This window comes from Podarcis raffonei, chromosome 3 (assembly GCF_027172205.1).
Source record: "Podarcis raffonei isolate rPodRaf1 chromosome 3, rPodRaf1.pri, whole genome shotgun sequence".
Lineage (NCBI taxonomy): Eukaryota > Metazoa > Chordata > Lepidosauria > Squamata > Lacertidae > Podarcis > Podarcis raffonei.
Genome location: NC_070604.1, coordinates 86,650,805 through 86,673,136, shown reverse-complemented (window position 1 = coordinate 86,673,136; position 22,332 = coordinate 86,650,805). Strand labels below are relative to the sequence as shown.

At 41.7% G+C, this 22,332-nt stretch overlaps 1 protein-coding gene and 1 long non-coding RNA gene across 2 annotated transcripts in view; one reads left to right on the top strand and one right to left on the bottom strand.

Moving 5' to 3' along the window:
* The window catches only part of CMTR1 (cap methyltransferase 1), a 36,158-nt gene extending 14,286 nt beyond the window's left edge, over window positions 1–21,872 (bottom strand). Inside the window, exons 1-18 of the mRNA XM_053382914.1 lie at window positions 21,655–21,872; window positions 19,011–19,145; window positions 17,941–18,095; window positions 14,346–14,504; window positions 13,696–13,788; window positions 11,212–11,283; window positions 10,733–10,827; window positions 10,581–10,653; window positions 10,161–10,359; window positions 9,567–9,685; window positions 8,619–8,715; window positions 6,698–6,830; window positions 5,807–5,986; window positions 5,058–5,114; window positions 4,590–4,647; window positions 1,876–1,944; window positions 1,011–1,142; window positions 225–347 (exon numbers count right to left, since the gene is read on the bottom strand). Of these exons, the coding sequence (XP_053238889.1) occupies window positions 225–347; window positions 1,011–1,142; window positions 1,876–1,944; window positions 4,590–4,647; window positions 5,058–5,114; window positions 5,807–5,986; window positions 6,698–6,830; window positions 8,619–8,715; window positions 9,567–9,685; window positions 10,161–10,359; window positions 10,581–10,653; window positions 10,733–10,827; window positions 11,212–11,283; window positions 13,696–13,788; window positions 14,346–14,504; window positions 17,941–18,095; window positions 19,011–19,140 (1,944 nt within the window). The 5' untranslated portion in view covers window positions 19,141–19,145; window positions 21,655–21,872. The remainder of the gene's footprint in view (window positions 1–224; window positions 348–1,010; window positions 1,143–1,875; window positions 1,945–4,589; window positions 4,648–5,057; window positions 5,115–5,806; window positions 5,987–6,697; window positions 6,831–8,618; window positions 8,716–9,566; window positions 9,686–10,160; window positions 10,360–10,580; window positions 10,654–10,732; window positions 10,828–11,211; window positions 11,284–13,695; window positions 13,789–14,345; window positions 14,505–17,940; window positions 18,096–19,010; window positions 19,146–21,654) is intronic.
* On the top strand, window positions 15,024–15,718 carry LOC128410999 (uncharacterized). The gene is made up of 2 exons (XR_008329664.1): window positions 15,024–15,149; window positions 15,471–15,718. It is a non-coding gene; the product is annotated as an uncharacterized LOC128410999 (long non-coding RNA).
* Window positions 21,873–22,332: the final 460 nt, after the last annotated feature.

The window sequence follows — 22,332 nt, the reverse complement described above, 5'->3', positions numbered from 1 at the left end:
AAAATGATAGATCCACTTCTGGAGAGGAGAGCTTTGGCTGGAGTATATGCATGTGTGCAAGTGATCCTATCTTAGAAGAGCAAGCCACAAAAGGACCTTAAATGCCACTATCCTTACCAAAAGCCCTAGTTATGAGTCTGTCAGGCCTTTCCCCCTTGTAATATGAGTTTTAAATTGCTAGCAGAAGAAAATTAGCCCCTTCTGAAGAAAAATCAGCCTCTTACCTCTCCTTTCAGCTCATGAACTATCTCCACAGACAGAAGAGTGTCCCGTGGTAATTCTGTTTTCAAGTCCAGTTTGGTCCAGCGATCTGATGTGCGACCAGCCCAAGTGTATATCTGAGACTTCTGCATGTAAACAAACAGGAAGGCAGCAAGATTAGGGACCAAAGGAGTTCGCAGAGGAGGCCACAGTCTCTTGGAGTTAGTACCAGGCCAGCAGAGAGATTGCCACAGTGGAATGTAGTTTATAACGAAGCATCTAAAAACGTTGTCAGCAGAAGCTTAAATTTTATCCGTTCTAGTATTTTAACTTTTGTATGTTTTAAAGTAGATTTCTAAGTTTTATCTTTTGTAAATCACTTTAAGGTCTTTTGCAATCAAGCAGTTTACAAATTAAATAAATAATGAGTAAACAGTTATTCAGCTTGTTTAGCGAGCTTCTCTTTTAGCCCTCACAAGCGAGGGACTTGATTTCACTGAAGAAATTAAGAAATCATGTTATCAGAACATGATAAGATCATGTAGCTGGTGAATTTATAAAACAAGGTAAAGCTTACTATAGAAATTGGCTTGTAACGTATCAGTGAGATACTAGCGAAGGCAATCCACAGACCAAACAACCACCATGGCAATTTAAGCCAGGATCTAAAACAAGACCATTCCTGCAGATAAACAGGAGCAACGCATGGGTGAATGAAATTGCAAACCAAGCACCAACTTGCTTAAAATACACAGGGGGTGTGTCCCCCCCGCTGAAACTCATTGTTACATTTCATTATTACCACTTACCCCTAGTGCTAGAAGAAACTTCTGCTCACTTCCTGACACCATGCACCTGTAATCCAGCACAGGTCGGATTTTCTCCAAGGTTTTTGAGTTGAGAGGTGTTGGTTTGTAACTGAAGATCTCCATGTCAGCACCCTAAAAACAAAAAAGAAGAGGGAATTGTTATCCCGAAAAAGGCTATCAGAATGACTGGAATTAAGGAAGTCGTTTCCATGCTCCATATACTGCATATCTCCACCACTGTCCAGCCAGGACACTGAGTCCAGCTTCGAGGGCCTTCTGGCAGTTCCCTCATTGCAAGAAGTGAAGTTACAGGAAACCAGGCAGAGGGCCTTCTTGGTAGTGGCACCCACCCTGTGAAACACCCTCCCACCAGATGTCAAAGAGATAAACAACTACACGAGTTTCCAGAGACACTTGAAGATTATTGGGAAGTTTTTAATACCTGATGTTTCCGTGTATTTTTCTGTGCCCAGACTGGCTAAGGCAACCCACTCAGGTGGGAGGGATACAAGTAATAAATTACTATTACTGATGTAGTGCCATTTTCTGCCTCCAGCAGCCAGTTGTCAAAATAACTGCACAATGCTGCATCTGATCACAAATATACTGTCTGCAAAACTGATTGTTTGAACCAGAGAGTTTATAAGTAGATACATACGTTTAGGGAAGGGCCAAAGCAGATATACCTCTCTGTAATAGCCAGCTCCAAACTTATGACGATACACTTCACCTTTTGCTATTAACAGCAACCAATACAAGAAGCCTTGCAGGGAGTGTTTTCCCCATCTTTGCTTTCTGCTGTCTCATGATAAAGAGCATTAATTTAATCTGAGCATACAGGACAAACAGCAACTGGAAGTCTCACCTGAATTAGCTCAAAGAACTTGGACTTGGGGTCAGAAGAGGATGGAGCAACTCGGGCCTGGTCTGGAATCTAGAGCAACCCAAGAGCCAATGAGTCAACAAGGATTTGGTTCACACATTACATTTATTCCATCATTGCTTCTAATTATTTGCTGTTCATCAGGCATAGAATAAAGGGGACATATGGAGAAGCAAAAAGAAAGCCAAGGCAGATGCACATTAAAATATTAACTTATTTTGTAAAAGACAGAAGAGCTTGAGTTTCCCTGAGCTACTGATGGATCAAAATTAACTTGTACTCGGGCTATTTTTGTCCTTTTACTCACAATCTCCCTGCCTCTCATGAATGGAAGAACCCAACGCATTGTTTTTGAACTATTGCTACACACTACTTCTACAGCTTTTCAACATGCCTGCAAAACGGCCAGTAGACTTTGGCAATTGATTTCAATAGGAACAATGGGAGCAGCAGTTCCTTTTCAAATATAAAAAGAAAAAAGTACTCTTTCGCACAATAGATAATTAGCCGACAAAATATGTTGCCATAAAAATCCCCACAATCCAACTTTCATGCAGGGATGACAGGTTGCAGCTGAAGAGTCTGAGCTCCATAGTGGAGCCTGCTGGCATGCAGAAATCCCCAGCTTCAATTCCTAGCAGCTCTGGGAAGGGCTGGGAAAGACACGCTGTCTGAAATCCTAATGCACCACAGACAATCAGTGAGTTAGATGGGTCAATGGTCTGAGTTGGCATTAGGGAGCTTCTTGTGTTCCTGTTTAGTTTTCTTCTTCTCGGCTCTGAGTGATGAAGTATATGTTTATCCAGTGGCCCCACCTAGAGCAAGGGTGAGAAACTTGTGGTCCTCCAGCTGGTTGTTGGACTCCACTGCCCATCAGGCCCAGTCACTGGTCAGGCAGGATAGAAGCTATAATCCAACAACTCCTGGAGGACCCTAAGTTTTCCACCCATTTGCTACAGAGTAGTTTCCATGAATGCTGAAAGTGAGATCCTTTTTATTTTTGGGGAGAAATTGCTCTTGTCTAAAAGGATCGATGTTTATTTATGTTAGGGTCCTATGGAGTATCCTGAGTAGCAACTCATACACATGCCAAAATACGACTTCCTATTTTGGCCAATTAACCAAAAACAGCACTGCACCATGATTCCCTACTCACAATCACTAACTTCATTTAGAACAATATACCTAAAGCATGTACTAACAGTGCAATCAACTGATCAGACTGTGACTACAAAAGGGGATATTGAAGCACTCTTAAGAGCTGGCTAGTACTAAGTGGCATTGCTCTTTTTGGTTACTTAGGGTATGACATGCCCTTTTCGTCCACACACACACGATGACATTTACTCCCTCAGCCTCTAAACATTTTAAGCCAAAGAGATATTTCTCAGATAATAGAATGGGATGCATACTAAAAAGCAAGAGCTGTTACTTAAAGATTCATCATACATTATGTTTCAGTCTACGCTTTTGTTTTTAGGCAATTGTGAATGGCAGGAGTTCTTTCAATGCTTTTAAAATTGAAGTTGCATAGGCTACACTTGAGAGAATTCTTTTCTTTAAAAGCAGGTATGGATTTATTAAATTTAACAAGTCTACAGCTAAACAGCTATTTTCTTTTAAACAACTTGTTACTCCAATAGCCATTCACATGTTACTAAGAGAAAGACACACGGAGAAAGGTTTTTCTTCTTCCAGTAGAAAAATGCTATGATCAGTAATAATAGGTGGCATCTTCTCATGAAATATGAGGATTTTGTTTTATTACTTTTCTATGCTGCCCCTTAACATGAAGCTATCGATCAGGCAGCTTATAACAAGTGCAATGAAGTATGAGAAGAGACACAGTTATTTCATCCTGATAGCAGAATTACAGCATAATTATTTTTAACAGCAGTCAACTTCTTAAAAGCCTGCATATCACGAAGCAGACTTGAAGAGCCTCAACTGCCTGTTGCAATGCATCAAACCCAAATACGAACCAACGGTTTACAAGCAAATTTTTATGTGTAAACCCATCTGTTTATTTCATTTTACTATGCAAATCTTATGTCACAGGAATATCAATTTGAAATAAAATCCAAGTGATGGAAGTTTGAACTTCATTAGTTGCACACTTCTAACCCAAAAAAGTAGGGTGGCCAGGAGAGAAAGAATTCATTCTGAGACCGTATGTGCTGTGATACCTCAAAGACCACTGTATTTTTCAGTGTAAAAAGCATGGCCTGCAGCTTTGTCATTTACTTTAATAGGTCAATGCAACTTAGTAGAATGATCAGAAATCATGTTCTAGGCCAAAGAGACTTGCTGTCCAAGATGACCTATTGTGGTGTGTAAGTCAGGAACAGACATTTAAAATATGGGTGCTATAGAAGGCAGTTTGCATTCATCATGAATGTCTCAAGTAAGTTATACACGCATTCACAATTAACTTAGTACTAATTTTTCTGTCACTGAAGATCTTTAGTTTAGCGACAACCCCACCCTTTGGGAAATGAATTTTTTAAAATCTCTTTTACTAACCATCACTCTCTAAATACACAGAATTATATATAAACAATATATACAGTTCCTAACATGCCCTGTGGTTTTTTAAGGGAAGATAATCCTCTTCAACAGAGAATACAGAAACTTCTATACACATTAAAAAAGGAGAACTACAAAACTATAGTTTGCTGTCCTGTGGTTTTACTCACCCCCCAGAGTCGGAGGCATTCCTTTCGGATGTCAGCCTGTCGTGGTTCATTCAAGGTCCTAAAAGAATTTGTGATGGTTCTTCTGAATTTTCCAGTAAAAAGGGTAATTCAGCTTGCCCCCCCAACACACACATCTGTCCCCAAAGATGGATTCTTCTTTTCAATTCACACAGTGATTTATGCACCAGAAGAACAAAAACAAGGTGAAGAAGACCCTCAAATAAACTTCTGAAATGCTGCTCTAGACCCCAGAAATTACACCTGGAAGATCTATAAAAGAATACCGCAAACCACAAACTTGACTCACTGACTTGAATGACATTCCCTGGAATGGAGTCACTTTCATGCAAGTCTCTCCCATTCCCCACCACCAAATGAAGGCTGTAACATCTCAAACAGCACAAACAACAAACCTGAATCACAGTTCGGCCCTCACCCAAGAGCACCTTTAAATATAAATATACTTACGTGTCTTGAACAAAGGCACGGATTTTGGCCAGTGCTTTGATCTGAACAGCACAGAGTCTGGAAGAGAAAGCAGGTCCCAGCTTTAGAATGCGTTATCTGAAGGTCTTATGAATCAGAATGCGCATGAAAAATAACCAACAGACAGAATGAGCAATTTCAATACAATACAGTAACTGGCCATGCTGCAATGGTACTGCCAGGAAACTGAGGAATATTTTCACTCTTCCTTCACAAAAGGAGGTTGGGTTTTTTGTGTTGTTGTTGTTTATGTTAACCTATGACTATTCTTATCTGTGCAGAAAGTAAGTTATATTATTATTATTGCTGCTTTTCAGGTTAAAAAGAAGAGAATAATGACTGGTCAGGATAATACAGAAATGCAACAAGTGAATAAGGTACACTAAAAAACAGAAATTGGCAAGATTTCTTACAATCAACTGATAATACCAGTTTTATATTATCACTGCAGAGTAGAGAAAGCCACGAGACTACAATATATAAAGCAGGAGTGGGAAATCTAGATGTGCCATTAATCATGCATCTACAATTAATGGTGCCTAATTGGCATTTGAAAACAAAGGACAGGACACGAGTTATACAGTGTGTCATTCACTTTGTCTTGTGAACTAATCCACAATATGTGGACTTTGCAGAGGAAGAATTATTGGAAGCAGACAGCTTAGGAAAAGTGACTAGCAGAAAGGGTACCACAAAACCCTGCAATTTCTTCTCACTGCCCTTCAACTCACCTTTCATTTGATCGGATTATGTAATCATGGAAATCATGGTCACCATTGATTACTTCCAAAGGGACAACGAGGTTTACATCCTGGTCTGTGTTGCGTAGCTGATTGAGTTTGATGTTCACCGAGAAAAGATAGTCTCTCACGTCATCAATTCCAGATTTCAATCCTCGGCACACCACATACCTGCAGGGTGAGACAGACTATTTGCTCATTAACTATAATGACCTTCTGATGCATTGTGCCAAACTGTAAGATGAAATAAATACAGCTTGCAGAAAACCCTTTCTGCTTTTGCAAGAGGTGATGACAACCTTATTGGTTATCATATATTTTATTACTTCCACTAGTGCAAAGCACTTTCCCAGTTCCATCTTGTTTTATTCCTATTTTAAGGACAAGAAAATTAGAGATATTGACTTGCCCCAGATGAGCTGCAGTACCTTAGGCCACAATCCTGCAATTAAGTGGGAATGTGCTTTAGAAACATTTTATTGTGACCTGGGCTTCTTTTGGCTATGGCCCCAGAGGCATCAAATTCACTGAAAAGAAGGTATGTATACAAGTGATTTCTGGTCATTATCTGACTGATGAAATTTTACTCCAAAAGTATTTGAAAAAGGTAGGAGGCAAAAAGAAACTTCAAGCACAGGCATTAACGAATATAATAGCATGAAGGATTACAAGTGATCCTCTCATTACAAAACTTAATTGCCTCCCATTTAGCAGTTTGATGTGTCAGGAAATATTTAGCAAAACAATTTGAATGTGATACAGAGCCTAAACTCTCATAGAGTTTGTAGCAAAGCTGCAGCTACTTCAAACCTTTTATTTAATCAGAGCCGCAGTGTTCAAAGAGACAGGTACCTTCCACCTTCCACAATGCTCAGGTCTCACCTTTCAGAATTGGCAGGGCGACTCGTCACAGGTTTGAAGATTGACACGCGCTCAAAGCAGCAGTAGAGCAAGTATACTAGGCCAACGCTGAATGGCGTGAACAGATCAAAGGTTTTGCAGACAAAGTGCCCTCCTGGAGCAGAAAAAGCAAATTGAAGCTACACCTTACAAAGAGAAAGGAGAAACACACACTACTTTACTATTAATCATATTTGTATCCCACCCTTCCTCCAAGGCACTGAGGGTGGTGCACGTGGGGTTATGGCATGTTATCCTCACATGCACCTGTGAGGGAGATTAGGCTGAAAAACAGTACCTTCTACACAATGAACATAATGGCTGAGCCAAGATCTAGATGGGTGCCTCCCCAATCTGTCCCCCACACTGTCTATATCACACATGGTTTATGACAGCAGCCATTCTTGTCCATAGATGATATGGAGGACCATGCTGTGGAAATCTCATAGGATATTCTCTTGGGTACTTAACAATCACATTTCCAAAAGTCATTCAACCCTTTCACCTCCAGTTACCACTTCTCCCCTAATTCCCCGAAAAGGGAAGAGATTGGACAGAAGGGATTCCAGCAAAGTCCTCTGCCTGCTGCCTTCAAAACGTTTCCATGGTAAGCTGGTAATTCCCAGGGCCAACATAAAGTTCTCCATTGCCTCGCTATGAGAATTTCATATTCTGCAAATACGAGGAGATGCCAAGAGTTTCCAAATCTTATTTTAAAAACAGTGATCCATAATTATAGAAGAGGAAGAGAAGGACCAACACCTACAAAAACAAAGAGTCTGGTCTCTTACAAAATACTGCACAAGGTGGGGGGTGGAGATAAGAGAGTCTAGAATACCGTATTTTTCGCTCGATAACACGCACCTGACCATAACACGCACATAGTTTTTAGAGGAGGAAAACAAGAAAAAAAAATTCTGAATGAAACAGTGGATGTATCATTTTTGTGCTTCATGCTGCGGCCACAGACATGTGATTTGACGGTGAGTTTGGGGTAGCCCAATGCAAAGATCCTGAGGATCCATGTGGATCCATGCTATGTAACCACGTTTTTGCACCATTGCAGCCCCAGGCAACAGTGGGTGCGTGATTTTTTTGGTGCAGGCTGTAGCCATGGACATGCTATGTGATCTGATGGTGAATTTGGGGTGACCCAATGCAAAGATCCTGAGGATCCATGTGGATCCGTGCTTTGTAACCATGTTTTTGCACCATTGCAGCCCTGTTTTTGCATCAGATCATTGCTATGTTATCTGATGGTGAATTTGGGGTGACTCAATGCAAAGATCCTGAGGATCCATGTGGATCCGTGATTGGAACCACGTTTTAAGTAGAGAGGGAAGGAAAAACATAGAAGCGACAAGGAGAGGGGTGTGCAGAGAAGCAGCTGGCTAAGAATGCAGGTGAGGGGTTTTACCGGAGGGAGGAAAGGAAGGCAAAAGTCCCCCCCCCACACAAGCCAACCAGCTCTCTCTCTCCCCCCCCCCCAACCTGCATGTTGCCTTCGAGTCCCAGACGCACGGAGAGGAATTAGAAGGACGCTCTGCTGCTTTCCACTCTGCTTGCCTGGAGGGGAGGGGTTTTCTCTGCTCTTTGTTCCGTTTGAGCAAACACAGTAAGGAAACAGAAGCGGGTGGGCAGTAAGACCCTGAGGCAGAGCTTCCTCCTTTCAAGGCTTCCCTTCTCCGGACGATTTGATATTTGCCTGATTTTTGCCTTCACTCGCGCTTGTCAGCTCCAGGGACCACACATTCGCTCAATAACACGCACAGACATTTCCCCTTACTTTTTAGGAGAAAAAATCTGCGTGTAATAGAGGGGAAAATACGGTAGTTAATACCAAAACCACAAGGGACAGAAGGGGAAATACAGAGATGGGGGGGGGGAGCTTGTGGAGAAGCACCTGTTCGTACGACAGAGAGTGCTGTGAGGAACTGGCAAAGAGTCAGCTGCTTGCTTAGAATCTCTTGGATGTTTTCCTGACCCTCAACAGAGAAACCCTGAAACACACAGCAAACAGCAAACCTTAATGCAAATCACATTTTATGTAACTGAAACCCAGTATCACATTTCATGAAACGGAGAACTTAAATTCAATTCACCCTTCCCTCTTTGGAGAGCCTGACAAGTCACTGCCTGCCCACTGAGCCGCATGCAGCCTTCTCCCTCCCTGGGCTTAACTGTCAGGGAAGAGGAAGCTTGCTTCTCACTTTCAGGAAAGAGGTAACTAAGATAATAGTCAGTAAGGATGGAGGGGGGGAGTGAGCCGAGAATTGGTGGAAGTGGTCCTCCTTAGTCCCACACTCAGGAGGGTGGGGGGTCATCTTCATGGCACTGTGCCTCATTGAAGAGTCTGGTCCTCCTCTGCATCATCCTTCTCTTCACACCTATCAGTTCTAGGAAGTGCTCATCACACAAGGAGCCACTGCCATTGTCTGTCACACAGTGTACACACACATACACACAGAGAGAGTGTTATCCAACTAGAAGGAGCAAGGATGCACTCGCAGAGGGTAGCAGCACCTTTCATGCTGTACACTGAGTGCTCAGATATGCTGGTGAAGGACATCAGCAACAAATCTATGTTGGTGATGTTCTATGAACCACCACACCATGTATTTGTTGATTTTATTTGTACTGAAATGAAACCATTAATCCAATCCCAAAACAAAATTGATCCATTATCTATATCCAGAGCTAATCCAGTGTGTGTGTGTGTGTGTGTGTGTGTATTTATAAGCTCTCTAAATCATCACATCACATTTATAACAAGCTAAATGTCACATCACAATGCACAAAGCTAGGCCCCTCTCTTAGCTCAGGGAACAAAGGGAAAAGAGAAGGAACATACCCCATCAGCCATCAAGAAATGTACCCCCTTGCGATCTGTATTGTCCAGCACAAAATTCTGGAAGGCAGTGATGTTCTCGGGACGGGTGATGTCTCCATCTCCCTCAATTCCTTCTTCACCTGTGAGCAAGGAAAGCAAGGAATTTGCTCTCGTCTGCTATGTATTATTGTCATTACATACCACAGAACCATTTCCAAAGATTTCTCATTATTTCATTTTAAAAACTTATGACTACACTTCTGCATAAAGTGATCTGAGAAGTTTTGTAAAAGAAGTGCCACTTCTCTCATCTCTCGTGATGTTGGTATTCCTTGCTATCCTTGGCAGTTTCCACACTTGATTACATCCTTTGTTTTAAAAAATGGGACACAGTGGCAACAATCTGTGTATCCTGCCTGTCTGTCTCTAAGATCAAATGGCAATCAACTTTCAAAACATATACAACTTCTGTAGGTACTGACAGAGCTGTCGCCAAAATGTTTTAGATTTAAAAATGCACGTGCATTCAAAACTCTTTAAGTCTTTCACTTGACACTGAAGATGAACTATGAGGGGGTGGGGAGAAGGTTGCCCTAAATACATGCTTATACATACCATAGTAAGGCTCGAAGAGCTCACTAGAAGCAGCAAAGAAATCCTCCAATTTGAAATCATTTGGTCCTTTTAAGGTCATGCCAAAACCTTTTGCGTGCCACTTCTTCCTCCAGAGGACATACTCTGAGAAGCCCCCAGGGCCAGCACATACATCAGCAAAGTACAGGAGCTCTGCATCACGATCTCTGATCAGCGGTTTCTGCCAAAATGGAGAAGGGATGAGACTCAAAGCACCTCAACAGAAGCAACCGACTAACCAAAGCAACAACTGCATTGCCGTACTGTATCCCTAACTGCTAGGGCACTTAAAAACAACAACAAAAACCCCAACTATTTTAGTAAAACTCTGAAGGATTTTTCCACCCAATTCCCCCATTCACAGAAGACACTGAAGATTTACACATATAGAGAAACCTTTACCCCTCGAGAATCCTTTGGGTTTGTAAACATGTGGTCGAAGACGTAGTCTAGGTTTGCCATCTTCATTGCTGCTCTGTAAATGCAAGAGGGAGACTTGTTAAGGGTCTGCCCTTGCTAACTCAAGGGCCGCAAATCTGAGATCCTCCATTGACCTGTTTAGGAAGAAGACTCCACGGATCATCTCATAGGGGTTGGACCTTGTACGAGCTCGGCGCATTTCCTCCCCATCCAGCTCATCAAACACACTCTGGAAAAAGAAGGAACAAGTCTAATTTGACAAAGAGGTCAAATTATAGTTAAGTAAGATCAAATTACAGGCACCTAGCTATAGGGAAATAGCAATGAGCTCAAAATTCTCTAGCTGGAGGTATTAAGATGCAATAACTTAGGCAGCACCACTACAACCTTTTGAAGCCAGTAAGAAACAAAGGCCTGTCAAGTGACATTTAAAACACTGAGTCTGAGAATTAAATTCTGGCCTCGAAATTAACGCCTTATATTGCATGGATGAAGTGTCAAGGTCTCTTGACCCCTAACGTCTCAAAACAACCAACTCGCAGAGCCTCCAGATCTTAGATATACACCTGTTCTCTTCCACGGAGAGGCTCTGTCCCCAACAGACAAAACTCACCTTGCACTGAAGCATATTCTGTAGCAGTTCTTCTCCACAGAAATGTGTTTCATCATCAATCACCAGTTTTTTCTAGAGAATAAAATATGGGGGAAATGAATAAACAAAGACAACATCTTCCTCTTTATTAAGACAATGTGGCAAGACACCTTTCACGAAAACATGCAAATCTAATAACAAGAAAATAGTTTGGGGCATCTGCTCTCAGGTGGGAACTCTGACCTACTGCTTGTGCGCCAGATAAATGGACACATCATTTTTTCAGTATGAGGAATAGGACTGAGGGACTGGAACAGTAGACACCTGTCTTTATCAACAGCTTCCTACGTGTGATTCTTTTTCAAACTTTGAAAATAAATAGTTTAAAGAATCATGGGCTAAATGGAATACTTATCTTATTTGGGGCCATACTTGCTGATCAAGCAAGTGATGCACATGGAAATGGCTTCAGACAGGAGCCTAATTTCTTATAGAGCTTTGCTTTTTTAAAAAATAAATCACCTATGCTAATAAAAACTTGGATCAAAACACTGAGAGGTGACATTTAGCAAATATCCCTATGCGTGAACCCACGCCAGACTTTCTGTGTTGACATCAGATAGCCAAACTTGATAACTAGGTGCCATCATCACATACTGGCTACATGATCTCCACTTCATAGGCTCATGTAGGCTGCAAGGACCACTCGCTATTTAAAACAAAAAGCAAGTACTTGTTGCCAAAGCTGCTGCTGAAAGGGATGCAAAAAAGGGATGCTGGGAAGGGGGCTTCTGAAGAATATTTTGGTGGTCTGAAAAATCTCTTGGGAGCATGGAAAACATTCACCCAGTTTTAATTTTTAAAAACTGTGCAAAGAGGCAACTTAATGAAACTCTGCATACAGGAAACAGGTTTGGTGTGACGTGCTCAAGGCTACCAATGAATTTATTTGATATTTAAGATCAAAGCCTGGTTGCTTGGGTCCAAGCCCAATGCACTCTTAACAAGGGCTCATAGCACTTTTTATAAGAGTCAGAAGCAAGGCTGATCAATAATCAGTCTGTTTCACTGCAACAGGAAACAGTATACAAGTACATATTGGGAGTATGCGTCTATTTCTACTTCAGTTTTCAATCTAAGAACAGTTAAGATATCTACTCACCAGGCAGACTAATAAACATGGCATTTTGCAGCCTAAAGAAAAGTGGGGAAGCTAGCTTTGTATAAACACCCTTAAGAATCACTGCAGTACATCAAACACTTGCCACTATATATCATTAATAAAAACGGCTGGTATCCAAGGAAAAGAAAAATCCTGTCACTGCTGTTATTTACACTTCTGGCTCGGCTGCAGCCTTTCAAACTATATCACTGGTGAGCAGCAATATTCTGTGCCAGGCAGACAGAGAACACTGTACAAAATGAGAGCATCACTACAGAAAATGCAGCTTCCTGCTGTTGTGATTAAACAGCTTGTCAAGGTACTCAAGCTCTCACAAATGCAGCAATTACAAGGATGAAGCTTATTCGCGCTGCAATCTGATACTGAAGAACAGAGTGAGTAGCCCTCGAATACCCAAGTATGTTAATTTGCTCCCTTCACATGGAAGTATGGATTCAGGTTGAGAACACAGAGCTCAGCAAGATAGTGAGTGTAAACACACCAAACTAGGACCCAGGCCCACATCACCCAGCAAAACATTTTTAGTACAGAAAATGGAAGAGCTGGACTGTTCACAGGTCCTTCTCAACAGATGGTTGTTGTTAGTCAAGTAATAAATTATTATTATTAGAGATAAACAACAATATGACATTCTGTAGACATCTGAAGGCAGCCCTGTATCAGGAAGCTTTTAATGTCCGATGTATTGTGTGTTCTTTATATTCTGTTGAAAGCCTCCCAGAGTGGCTGGGGCAACCCAGTCAGATGAGCGGGGTATAAGTAATAAATTATTATATAAACTATCATAGTTTGGAAGTGAATATTAGCCAAAACATTGGGTGAACATGGGCAGTCACTTTCTCTTAAGACTAACACTACCTGACAGGGTCAACATGAGACTAAAATAGAAGATTTTATACCCCACCCTTAACTCTTCAGAGGAGGACAAAACAAAAATGGAATAAATAAATTGTAAATAGAAATTCATTTATATAGGAGTTCATTGGGGGCCATGCACTAAAATAAAATGTTTGGAGCTCATCTGTAATTTTAATAAAGAAAAATAATGAGAAAGTCAAAATCATCTAATTATATTTTTACTGGCATTTATTAAATGTATTTTTTTTACTTCAGTTGGCTTCCCTAATATTAATTATATTTTAAAATGTTTACTCAATATTTTGGTCATTCTGACCCGGTCTTAATGTGTTTGTGTCAAGGAAAGGGCATCACTCAAACTGCATTACACTTTTGCATGCAGAATGGCACCTCTGAACTTGGTACCCAGCCTCTCTGAATTCTTAATTGGTTTAGCCCTTAACTCTCTTCCCCATGCTTCATACCTTGCCTATAGTCATCCAATCCTTCATTTCCTCAGCATCTGGAATTTCAGTGGTACATTCTGGGAACCAGTCCACTTGCTCATAAGCGCTAGCCTGTGAACATAGAAAAGATAAGTAAAAAAGAAGACTGTGTATGCTGCAGCAAAATTTAACTCCCTTAATACTTGGAAGTAAACCAGAAGCTCAACACAATCTTTTAAGGCTGAAATTCAAATAATGTCTTTAAGAGAACCATAGTGTTTTCATAACACATGGGCAGGCAAAATGTTGATTTGACAAATAAGAATAAGAAAGTTGAAATAGATTACCAGACATAAGGACTTCCACTTGTACATCAGGGCTTTCTCCCCTCTCTTCCCCCCACTCTGGGCTCTGGGGGGCAAAGTGGGGTCGACGCCGAGGGAAGAGAGGGGGGAATAATTCCATCTGGCAAGCTAAAATTATTGTGCTGATGGAAGGATCAGAAGAGCAAAAGGCTGAGTTCCTCCCAGAGGTTAGCACCATTTGCAAGATATAAGCCTTCAAACCAAGGGTTGCTGTGCCACAAACTTCACCTGAGCCAGTGGCCAAAAGACCTCTCCACAACACCTAACAGATAAGTGGAAAGCACAAAAAAACATGTGGAAGGAACAAAATGTGCACATAATTACCTCTGGCTCATCCTGCCAGTTGATGTTGACTTCTCCGTCAAATCCTTTCAGAGTCAGCCCCAGACCTCGTCTTCCTTTCTGTTTGGAGGCCTCAACGATCTCTTGTCTCCCCTGGCCATATTTTCCAAGACCTTCACCTTCTCGGAAACCCATTTTGGCCTGTAAGCCAATGCAGAATAAGCTCCTTAGTAACGTCGAACAACAAATTTATGTGCTACCTTCTGTGCTTAGGCTGAGGACTAGCAGAATAAATAAATAAATCAGGCCATCTTAGGCTCCTGTGATTAAAAAGTATTGAGTGCACTTAATGAATCTCACAGAAGACTTCTGGACTCTCCTTCAAGTGTGTTCAACTTAATTAGGATGAAGCTAGATCAACAGAATGAAACATGTAAACACAACAACAAAAATGAACTGCCTTGCTACAAATGAGTAACCTGTGAAGAACTCAATAGCTATTTGCCATTTGTAAAGTTTATCAACCTGTAAGTACTCTGGGCTCTTTGGACAGAAAAGTCTGTAATGAGACTACAGTTGTGATCATGGTCTCTTTCTGTCTCACACATGTCAGAAGCCCAAAGTAGTTCACGTGAACCTTACAACAGTAAACAGATGGGATTCAGTTAGCCACAACCCTTCAGCCAACCGTAGGATTTTCAAACTTGTGTTCCAGGGAACTCTGGGGTTCCTTGAAAGCTTATCAGGTACAACTTAAAGCAGAGGTTGCCAAACGGTGATCTGTCCACTTCCTTCAGGTGGTCTACAGCATGCCTGTGAAGAGCAGGTAGATGGCCAGGTTCTAAGGTGAGTGGGATGGACTGGAAGTGATTGGGGGAAGGCATTTGAAAGGAGTGGAGAAGACTAGAGATTTAAAAGTTCAATCCTGATTTGATTAAAGAGAATGTAGCATCATTACAATTGCTACAACAGGCAGAAAAATCATTAAGTGGTCCAACAAGACCCTCCATAGTTTTCCTGTGGTCCATTGTGGGGTAAGTTTGAGAACCACTGTCTCAACAAACAGATCAGGTAGGTAGCTGTGTTGGTCTGATGCAGTAAAAATAAATAAATAAATAAAACTTAATTGGACATTTTTTTAAAAAAAATATTTATTTCAACAAACAGATCAGTAATGGCAAACAGGTGTCCCTGTAAAACAGCTCACATAAACACCTAGAAGATGGAAGTAGCAGGAGAACTGGGGTACATTCTATGCTACACTCTCAATTAACAAGAAGTGACCCTAGGATCCTCTCCTATGCACAGGGATTCTATAGCAGAAATGTGAAGATTCATGACAAGCTGCCATGAAGAGGTTCCTTGAAGACAGACATTTGAAAACCATAGAAATAAAGCAAATAGAATTATAGATCTTGTTGGTTATATTTTTTCATTGAAAATAAATTTTAAATTCCTTTACACTATTAAACCCCTGCTGTGCTCTTACAGATATAATTTAAAGTCAGGAAGGAAAAACAGTACCGACCTGTGTTTGAAAGACTGCAAACCCCAGTTCCTCAACTGTCAATTAAAGAAAACCAAGGTCTGAAGGGGAGGTCTAGCTTTGTGGCTCAACTCTCTGGAATGTTACTGTTGGAGAGACAGGATCTTCATACTGTAGCACTGCCACCCTCTGGAATTCCCTCCCTAGAGAGACCCACCTATATTCTTCCTTGCAACTTTTTAGGAAGCAAGTAAAAATATTTCAGATCAGGACACCATTTTGACTTTTGATATTTTATTTTGTATTGGTTCTTATTGTTACGATTCACCTATAGTTTGTTACCTTGGGCATAATATTTTGTAATTAAGTAGATCAACTATTTCTTTGGCAGCATTTATTCTTTTAGAAACATATATGAGCTAGGGATGTTCAACCAGAGTTGTGACATTCCTTGGGGAAATAAGAAGCTGCTTAAACAACTTTACTCCTAGAAACACAAAGAGGAATACAGCACTCACTCAGTTTCTTGTAATATAACTATCAGGAACTGATTCCTCAGCTAATCTACACAAATAATCACACACAAACAATATAAGCTTGGAGGGGCTCATTTATCTCCTAACAACTGTACATATTTCTTTAGGAGAGCTCACCTCACACTGAGAACTGTAGCTCTAGCACAGCTTACAGCAAACCCTCTACCATGAAAGTAATTACTGAATTCTGTGATGGATTTAATTAACTGCTCACTGACAGATAAGAATCAGGCAGGCCTCTATGAGCCAAGGGCAATACTGATGAGGGCCGAGTTATTTTCATAAGGCCTGAGCACTTCACTCAGAAAAGGTGCATCACAGACAACCGGAGCTCTGAATTTCCTCCCCAATATAATGCTTGCATAATTCTAGAGGCAAGGTTGCTCCTTATTCCCTGGCAGGGTTCCTGTGCTTTTAATATCTGTGTGACATACTGAAATTCAACAAGTGGAGATTTCCATATCATTGAATCACAAGGGTAAGAAAAGCTTCACCTGCTATAAAGCAGTTCAAGATTACCAGGAAAAAGATGTCAGTTCTAGACTATGGGACAGGTTGTCCCAAGTTCAATTTCTGCAACCTGTCCAATACAGCTGAAGTTGTTGTTAAAATACTGAAGATTGGACCATTTTATTATAAAGGCAAGATAGTTTTTTGTAATATTTAGAAGGTCAGCTCTAAAACATACATGACACTTCATTGAAGTTGTGCACACTTGCCTAGGATGAACTATTCCATATTTCAAAAAAGTTGTTTAAACTATGCACACACAGGAATTCACATGGTACCAAACAGCAACATGACTCCAGTGCTCCAAACAAGGAATTCCATTTGAATCTAATTTATTTTAAAGATTCACTGCGCTAGGAGTCCATCTGAAATTCTGATAGCAGGAAGTAAATAAAAAGAAGGGGGCTACAGAGTATGAATGTTTGGATATAGTCTGAGAACATAGGTGCACTGAAGTTTTGCTTTTGCTCCTAAGTAAATATAAGAATCATGGGTGAAAAGGTTTATAATGCAGATTTCTCTGTCCCAATTCACGCTGTAAATGGCAATACTAAAAGCAAAAGAAGAGTGCTGGAATCATCTCTCTAAAATTCTTAGCATATAGGAAAACCGAACTTTGGTTCACACCTTTCCCTGAAATGCCTCTTTCCAGAAACTTGCAAAGAGCAGGTAAGGAGACATTTAAGGACAACAAGTATGACGGGGCAGGTAAGTACAACATGGAGTGCTAAGCATATATGTTTCAGCATACATGGTGGCTTTGAAGTGCTACTCAAAACAGATTACCATTCCTTGATTTTGAACCAGATATGCATTCAAATTTTAAAAGTTTCTCCACCACCAACTACAGCCAGAAATAAGCTCCTAAAAATAAATGGTACAACTTGAAACTTAAAGGCAAATTATGTAATTTGCAACGTGACTGTGACTTTGCAGCCTTCCAGCTTTCCTAACTTACTGAAAGAGCACTCTGGACACATATTTGGCCCAGACATGTTCCAATATAGTTGGGAAAGGGAATCCTACCAAGTGGATCCCACTGACAGTGCTCTTATTTCCCCCGATTCAGTTTCCACAGGATGTTTGCAAGGGTGCTCTGACCTACCATGAGCTTCTGGGACACGCTGTTATACATGGAGTATCGGGAGGATGTGCCCTGTACAAGGGAGTCTGCGCTGAACTTATTGCTGAAAGAGCCAAGGACAGGCCGCCTCTCACTGATCTCGCCATCAGATTCACTGCTGCTTGTGGTGGAAGACTCTGAAAACCAGACAAGGAAAGAAACGCTCCGTCTATGCCACAGCATAATAAAGTTATTCATGGAGAAGAACATAGATCTATCTAGCTCAGTACTGTCTACTCTGGCTGGCAGCAGCTCCCCATGGTTTCAGACTTATCTGGAGATACTGGGGTATGAATCTGGCACTGTTTGCATGTCAAGCATTTGCTCTACCACTAAACTATGGCGCTTGAGCCTTACAGTTTAATTCACTGCTGGAAATCTCTTTAAACTGCCACCAAGTGCTGTAGGAAGCAGACATCCCTCAAACACAATCCTTAGCGTTGCACTGGCTTCATGTGACATGGAAGGAGACTCCAATTAAACAGCAAGAAAAACTTTCTAGCAGTAAGAGAAGAAGAAGAAGAGTTTGGATTTGATATCCCGCTTTATCACTACCGGAAGGAGTCTCAAAGCGGCTAACATTCTCCTTTCCCTTCCTCCCCCACAACAAACACTCTGTGAGGTGAGTGGGGCTGAGAGACTTCAAAGAAGTGTGACTGGCCCAAGGTCACCCAGCAGCTGCATGTGGAGGAGCGGAGACGCGAACCCGGTTCCCCAGAATACGAGACTACCGCTCTTAACCACTACACCACACTGGCTCTGTTCAAAAGCAGAATGGACTCCTTCAGGAGGTGGTGGACTCTCCTTCGTTGGAGGTTTTTAAGTAGAAGTTGGATGGCCGTCAGTCATGCAGCTGAGTCAGAAAAGTTGTTTTATAGACCGCAATAACAAATGAAAATTCCACTGACTTGTTTGTACCCTATATAGCCCCCAGCGCCTCTGACCTCACAATGGTTTAACTATTCTTCTCTGGAAATTAGCAAGCCGGGTTGATTGCAGGACAACCAAGTTTAGATGTGGACACGCCCATGTGATGTTACCTCTATAGTTACCTTGAGCTCCATGATTACCAAGTTGCGTTTCATCATCTGAAGTGGAGCTGAGGGTCAGACCCAACTCTTCGATCCTTTTCTTCTGCCTCTTTAGGGGACTGCTATATTCAGGTTCTGCTCGTCGCTTCATTTTCTCTGCAAGGAGGAAACAAAATATTTAATTATTAAAATATTTATATTTATATATTGCCTATTATAGGGGCATCGCAAGGTGGTGTACAACAATACAAAGAAATGCAATACAAATACAATCAAAATGATTACAATGCAATCAAAATTACAATGCAATCGGGTGGACAGTAAAAATATTCTTAAAACCCCAGAATGGCTGGTGGTAGTAGTCAGAAAAAGTCATAGTAAACAAGAAGGTTTTCACCATGTGCCAGAATTAAAAAAGAAGTTTCAAACACATTTATAAGTGTGGCATAATTTTAAGGCAGTGGAGTATTCAGGTTTTCAGTCCTTATATAGAAATGTTCTCTTAGGAAGAAAACTCTTTCCTCTGTGCACTTTCAGGACCGCTCATGTAAAATAGGAGGGAAATCAGGAAAGCAAACAATTTGTTCTCCATTAATTTAAAAAGAATGAAAACACCTGAATAGGCATTTTCATAGCATGTTTTCATTCCACCACTTTCATCATACAGACACACATCCCAGTAGAACACAGTTCTAATTCAGGTTTCACTCCTAAACACACAAGAGAAAAACAGCACAATCCTATTGTTGTTTATTCTCATTGAGGCTTACTTCCAGGTAAGCCTTACTTCCAGGTAAGCCATTGAGGCTTACTTCCAGGTAACCGCACTTGCTAGTGAGTAAGCCCTATTAAGAGAGTGGGAGATGCTGCCAAATAACCATGCACATGACTGCACAGCATGCTCCTTTGAACTCAGAGGGGCAAATTTACAGGTAAACATGAATAGGACGGAGCTGTAAGCATGCAATCCTATACATATCAACTCAGAAAGTCCTACTGAGTCAGCACCAGCTTACTTCTAGGTAACAGGCTGCAGCCTAAGCTTTTTAAGTTATCACAGTACATAAACAAATAACAAAATGTGCCCAAAGTATACCACCAGTTTAGCAGGTAGTCCTGAGTTAACAAATTTGTGAAGAACCAGTTTCTAATGCCAGAGCATTCAGAAACCTGAAGTTATAAATAACGTTATTTATATTACCTCTCATATATTGGAATAATGTAGTTGCTAATAAATACATCAAAAGCATTATTTTTGTTATGGGAGATACACTGATACCACAGCATAATAGGGCTAAATAACGCACCACTGAATTTACCACTCCTGGGATCATTAAAATTTGGAGAAGACAACTACTATGTGGTACAAATGTTCTTGAGGCAAGTGAGGAACAACAGGGACAGCACTAACGGAGATGAACACAACATTGTACATTTGTACAAATCATAAAACTGAGTAAATTGAATGTTAAACATAAGAGCTGAAAGCTTAAAGTTGTATAGGCATAGTAAAATTTCCAGGATGAAGCCATCCCCTTCCAGTCTCCCTGCAATCAGCACAAGAAACAGCAGCTAGTTAAAAGGAGTATCAACGGGAAGATTCTCATTTTAGCTCTTCTATGGGCAACATTTTACAGCACAAATCATATACATGCCTACTTAAATCCCATTCAGTTCACTGGGGTTTCTTCAAGGTATGTAGGTATATGATTCATGGCCATCCATCACTGAGCAATGAGGGATTTTACTCAACAGTAGCACTGAGTCACATTAACTTGGAAATATACATGAATTATATAAAAGAACACTGCACAATGCTAGATCTCACAATACATTGGGGGACAGTCTCAAATTTTATTCTGAATATGTACACAGTCTTCAATACCCAGCAGAAAATAAAGCACAGTATTGTAACAGATAGTTTCTTCACAATTTCATCCAGTTGATTGGTTTTGTAACAAAACCCATTTCTATGACGAAGCCACTAAGTGCTCAACTAGGAATATGATATTTTAATTCAGATGCCAGCCAGTGTACTTATATTTACCAAACCTTACAGGGGTGGGAGAGATGGCCTTAATATAGCCACCACAACAAAGCAACACTAATTTGCAAAGAGGTCTAAGGGCGGGGGGGGGGGGGAGAATCAGAGGAAAACACCAGATCAAAGGATGGATGTGGCTTAGGTAAGGGGAAGAAGGGTGGAAGCTAAAGGGAGCGTGTGTTTCTGTGCAGAATCCACAGTCTGTGGAGAGCTGCAACCTGACCCAGAAGCAAGTCCAAATGAGCTGAAGAGAACTTCTTTCCTGGGAAACATGCTTAGACTCTCAGCCTTGGTAAAAGGGGAAAACCGGGAGATGGAGATGAAAAGGGAGGCGAAGGAGTATCAGGACACAGGAGAGACAGAAACCTATCAAGCGATGCCCTCAGGAGGGAAGGTCTCGGCTAGGCTAGGAGACATAAGGGGGAGAGGCAGGAACTGGGGAAGGAGAGGGGCAGGCAGGGGCGGCCAGCCTGGAGTATTCTCGGGAGCTGCAAACAAGTGGAGACAATCGGAAAAGCAGCGTGACAGGGGCGGCGGGGGGCAGAGAAGCAGGGGCAAAACGGGGCTCCCCGAGGCTCGTTCGCTCTCCCCGACCCTCCCGGGAGCCCTTGCTACACTCACACGAGGGGAAGGGGGAGGCTCTGTCTTAGGCCGGAGCGGGAGATGAGGGCAGAGAAGACCGCGAAGGCCGAGCCTCAGCCCCCTCCAGACACGCGCCTGGGCTCGAGAGAGAGGAAAGAAGGCCGGATCCCCCCAACTCCTCTCCGCCACAGTTCAGTTTCGTTTCCCGGCAGCTCCGCACTGGGACGGGGCCCTTCCTTCGCGCGCGGCGCAAACTAATGACGCAATGGGGAGGCGAGAAGAAGTCCTAGAGAGGCACAGGGCCCCCTCGTGGCGGGAGGCAGCAGAGTGTGTTCAGGGAGCGGGAAGCATCTCAGAGCCTGCACCTCGCGCAATGAATACTGTAGTACATACAGGGGAGCATTAAGCGAAAACGTAAGCTTCTTGTTCCCCACCTTGCACGATTAAAGTGCTGTAAATAATAATGCAGCGCATTTGGAATAGTCTACGTGCTTCACACGTAGGTGAAGGATAGCTCGGAGTAGACCCATGTCCTAGTAACTAGTTGGATATTGTGGAAGATCAGCAGCCTTGCTAATTAGCATAAGGAGATTAGTCTACAGAGCTGCATTGCTCAGGGAGATACTCAGACCATAGAAATACAATTGGTAGAGAGGTCTCTGTCTGATGTTATTTCCCCTCCACTCCTGGGAGGGAAGGAGTAACTGATACAAAAGA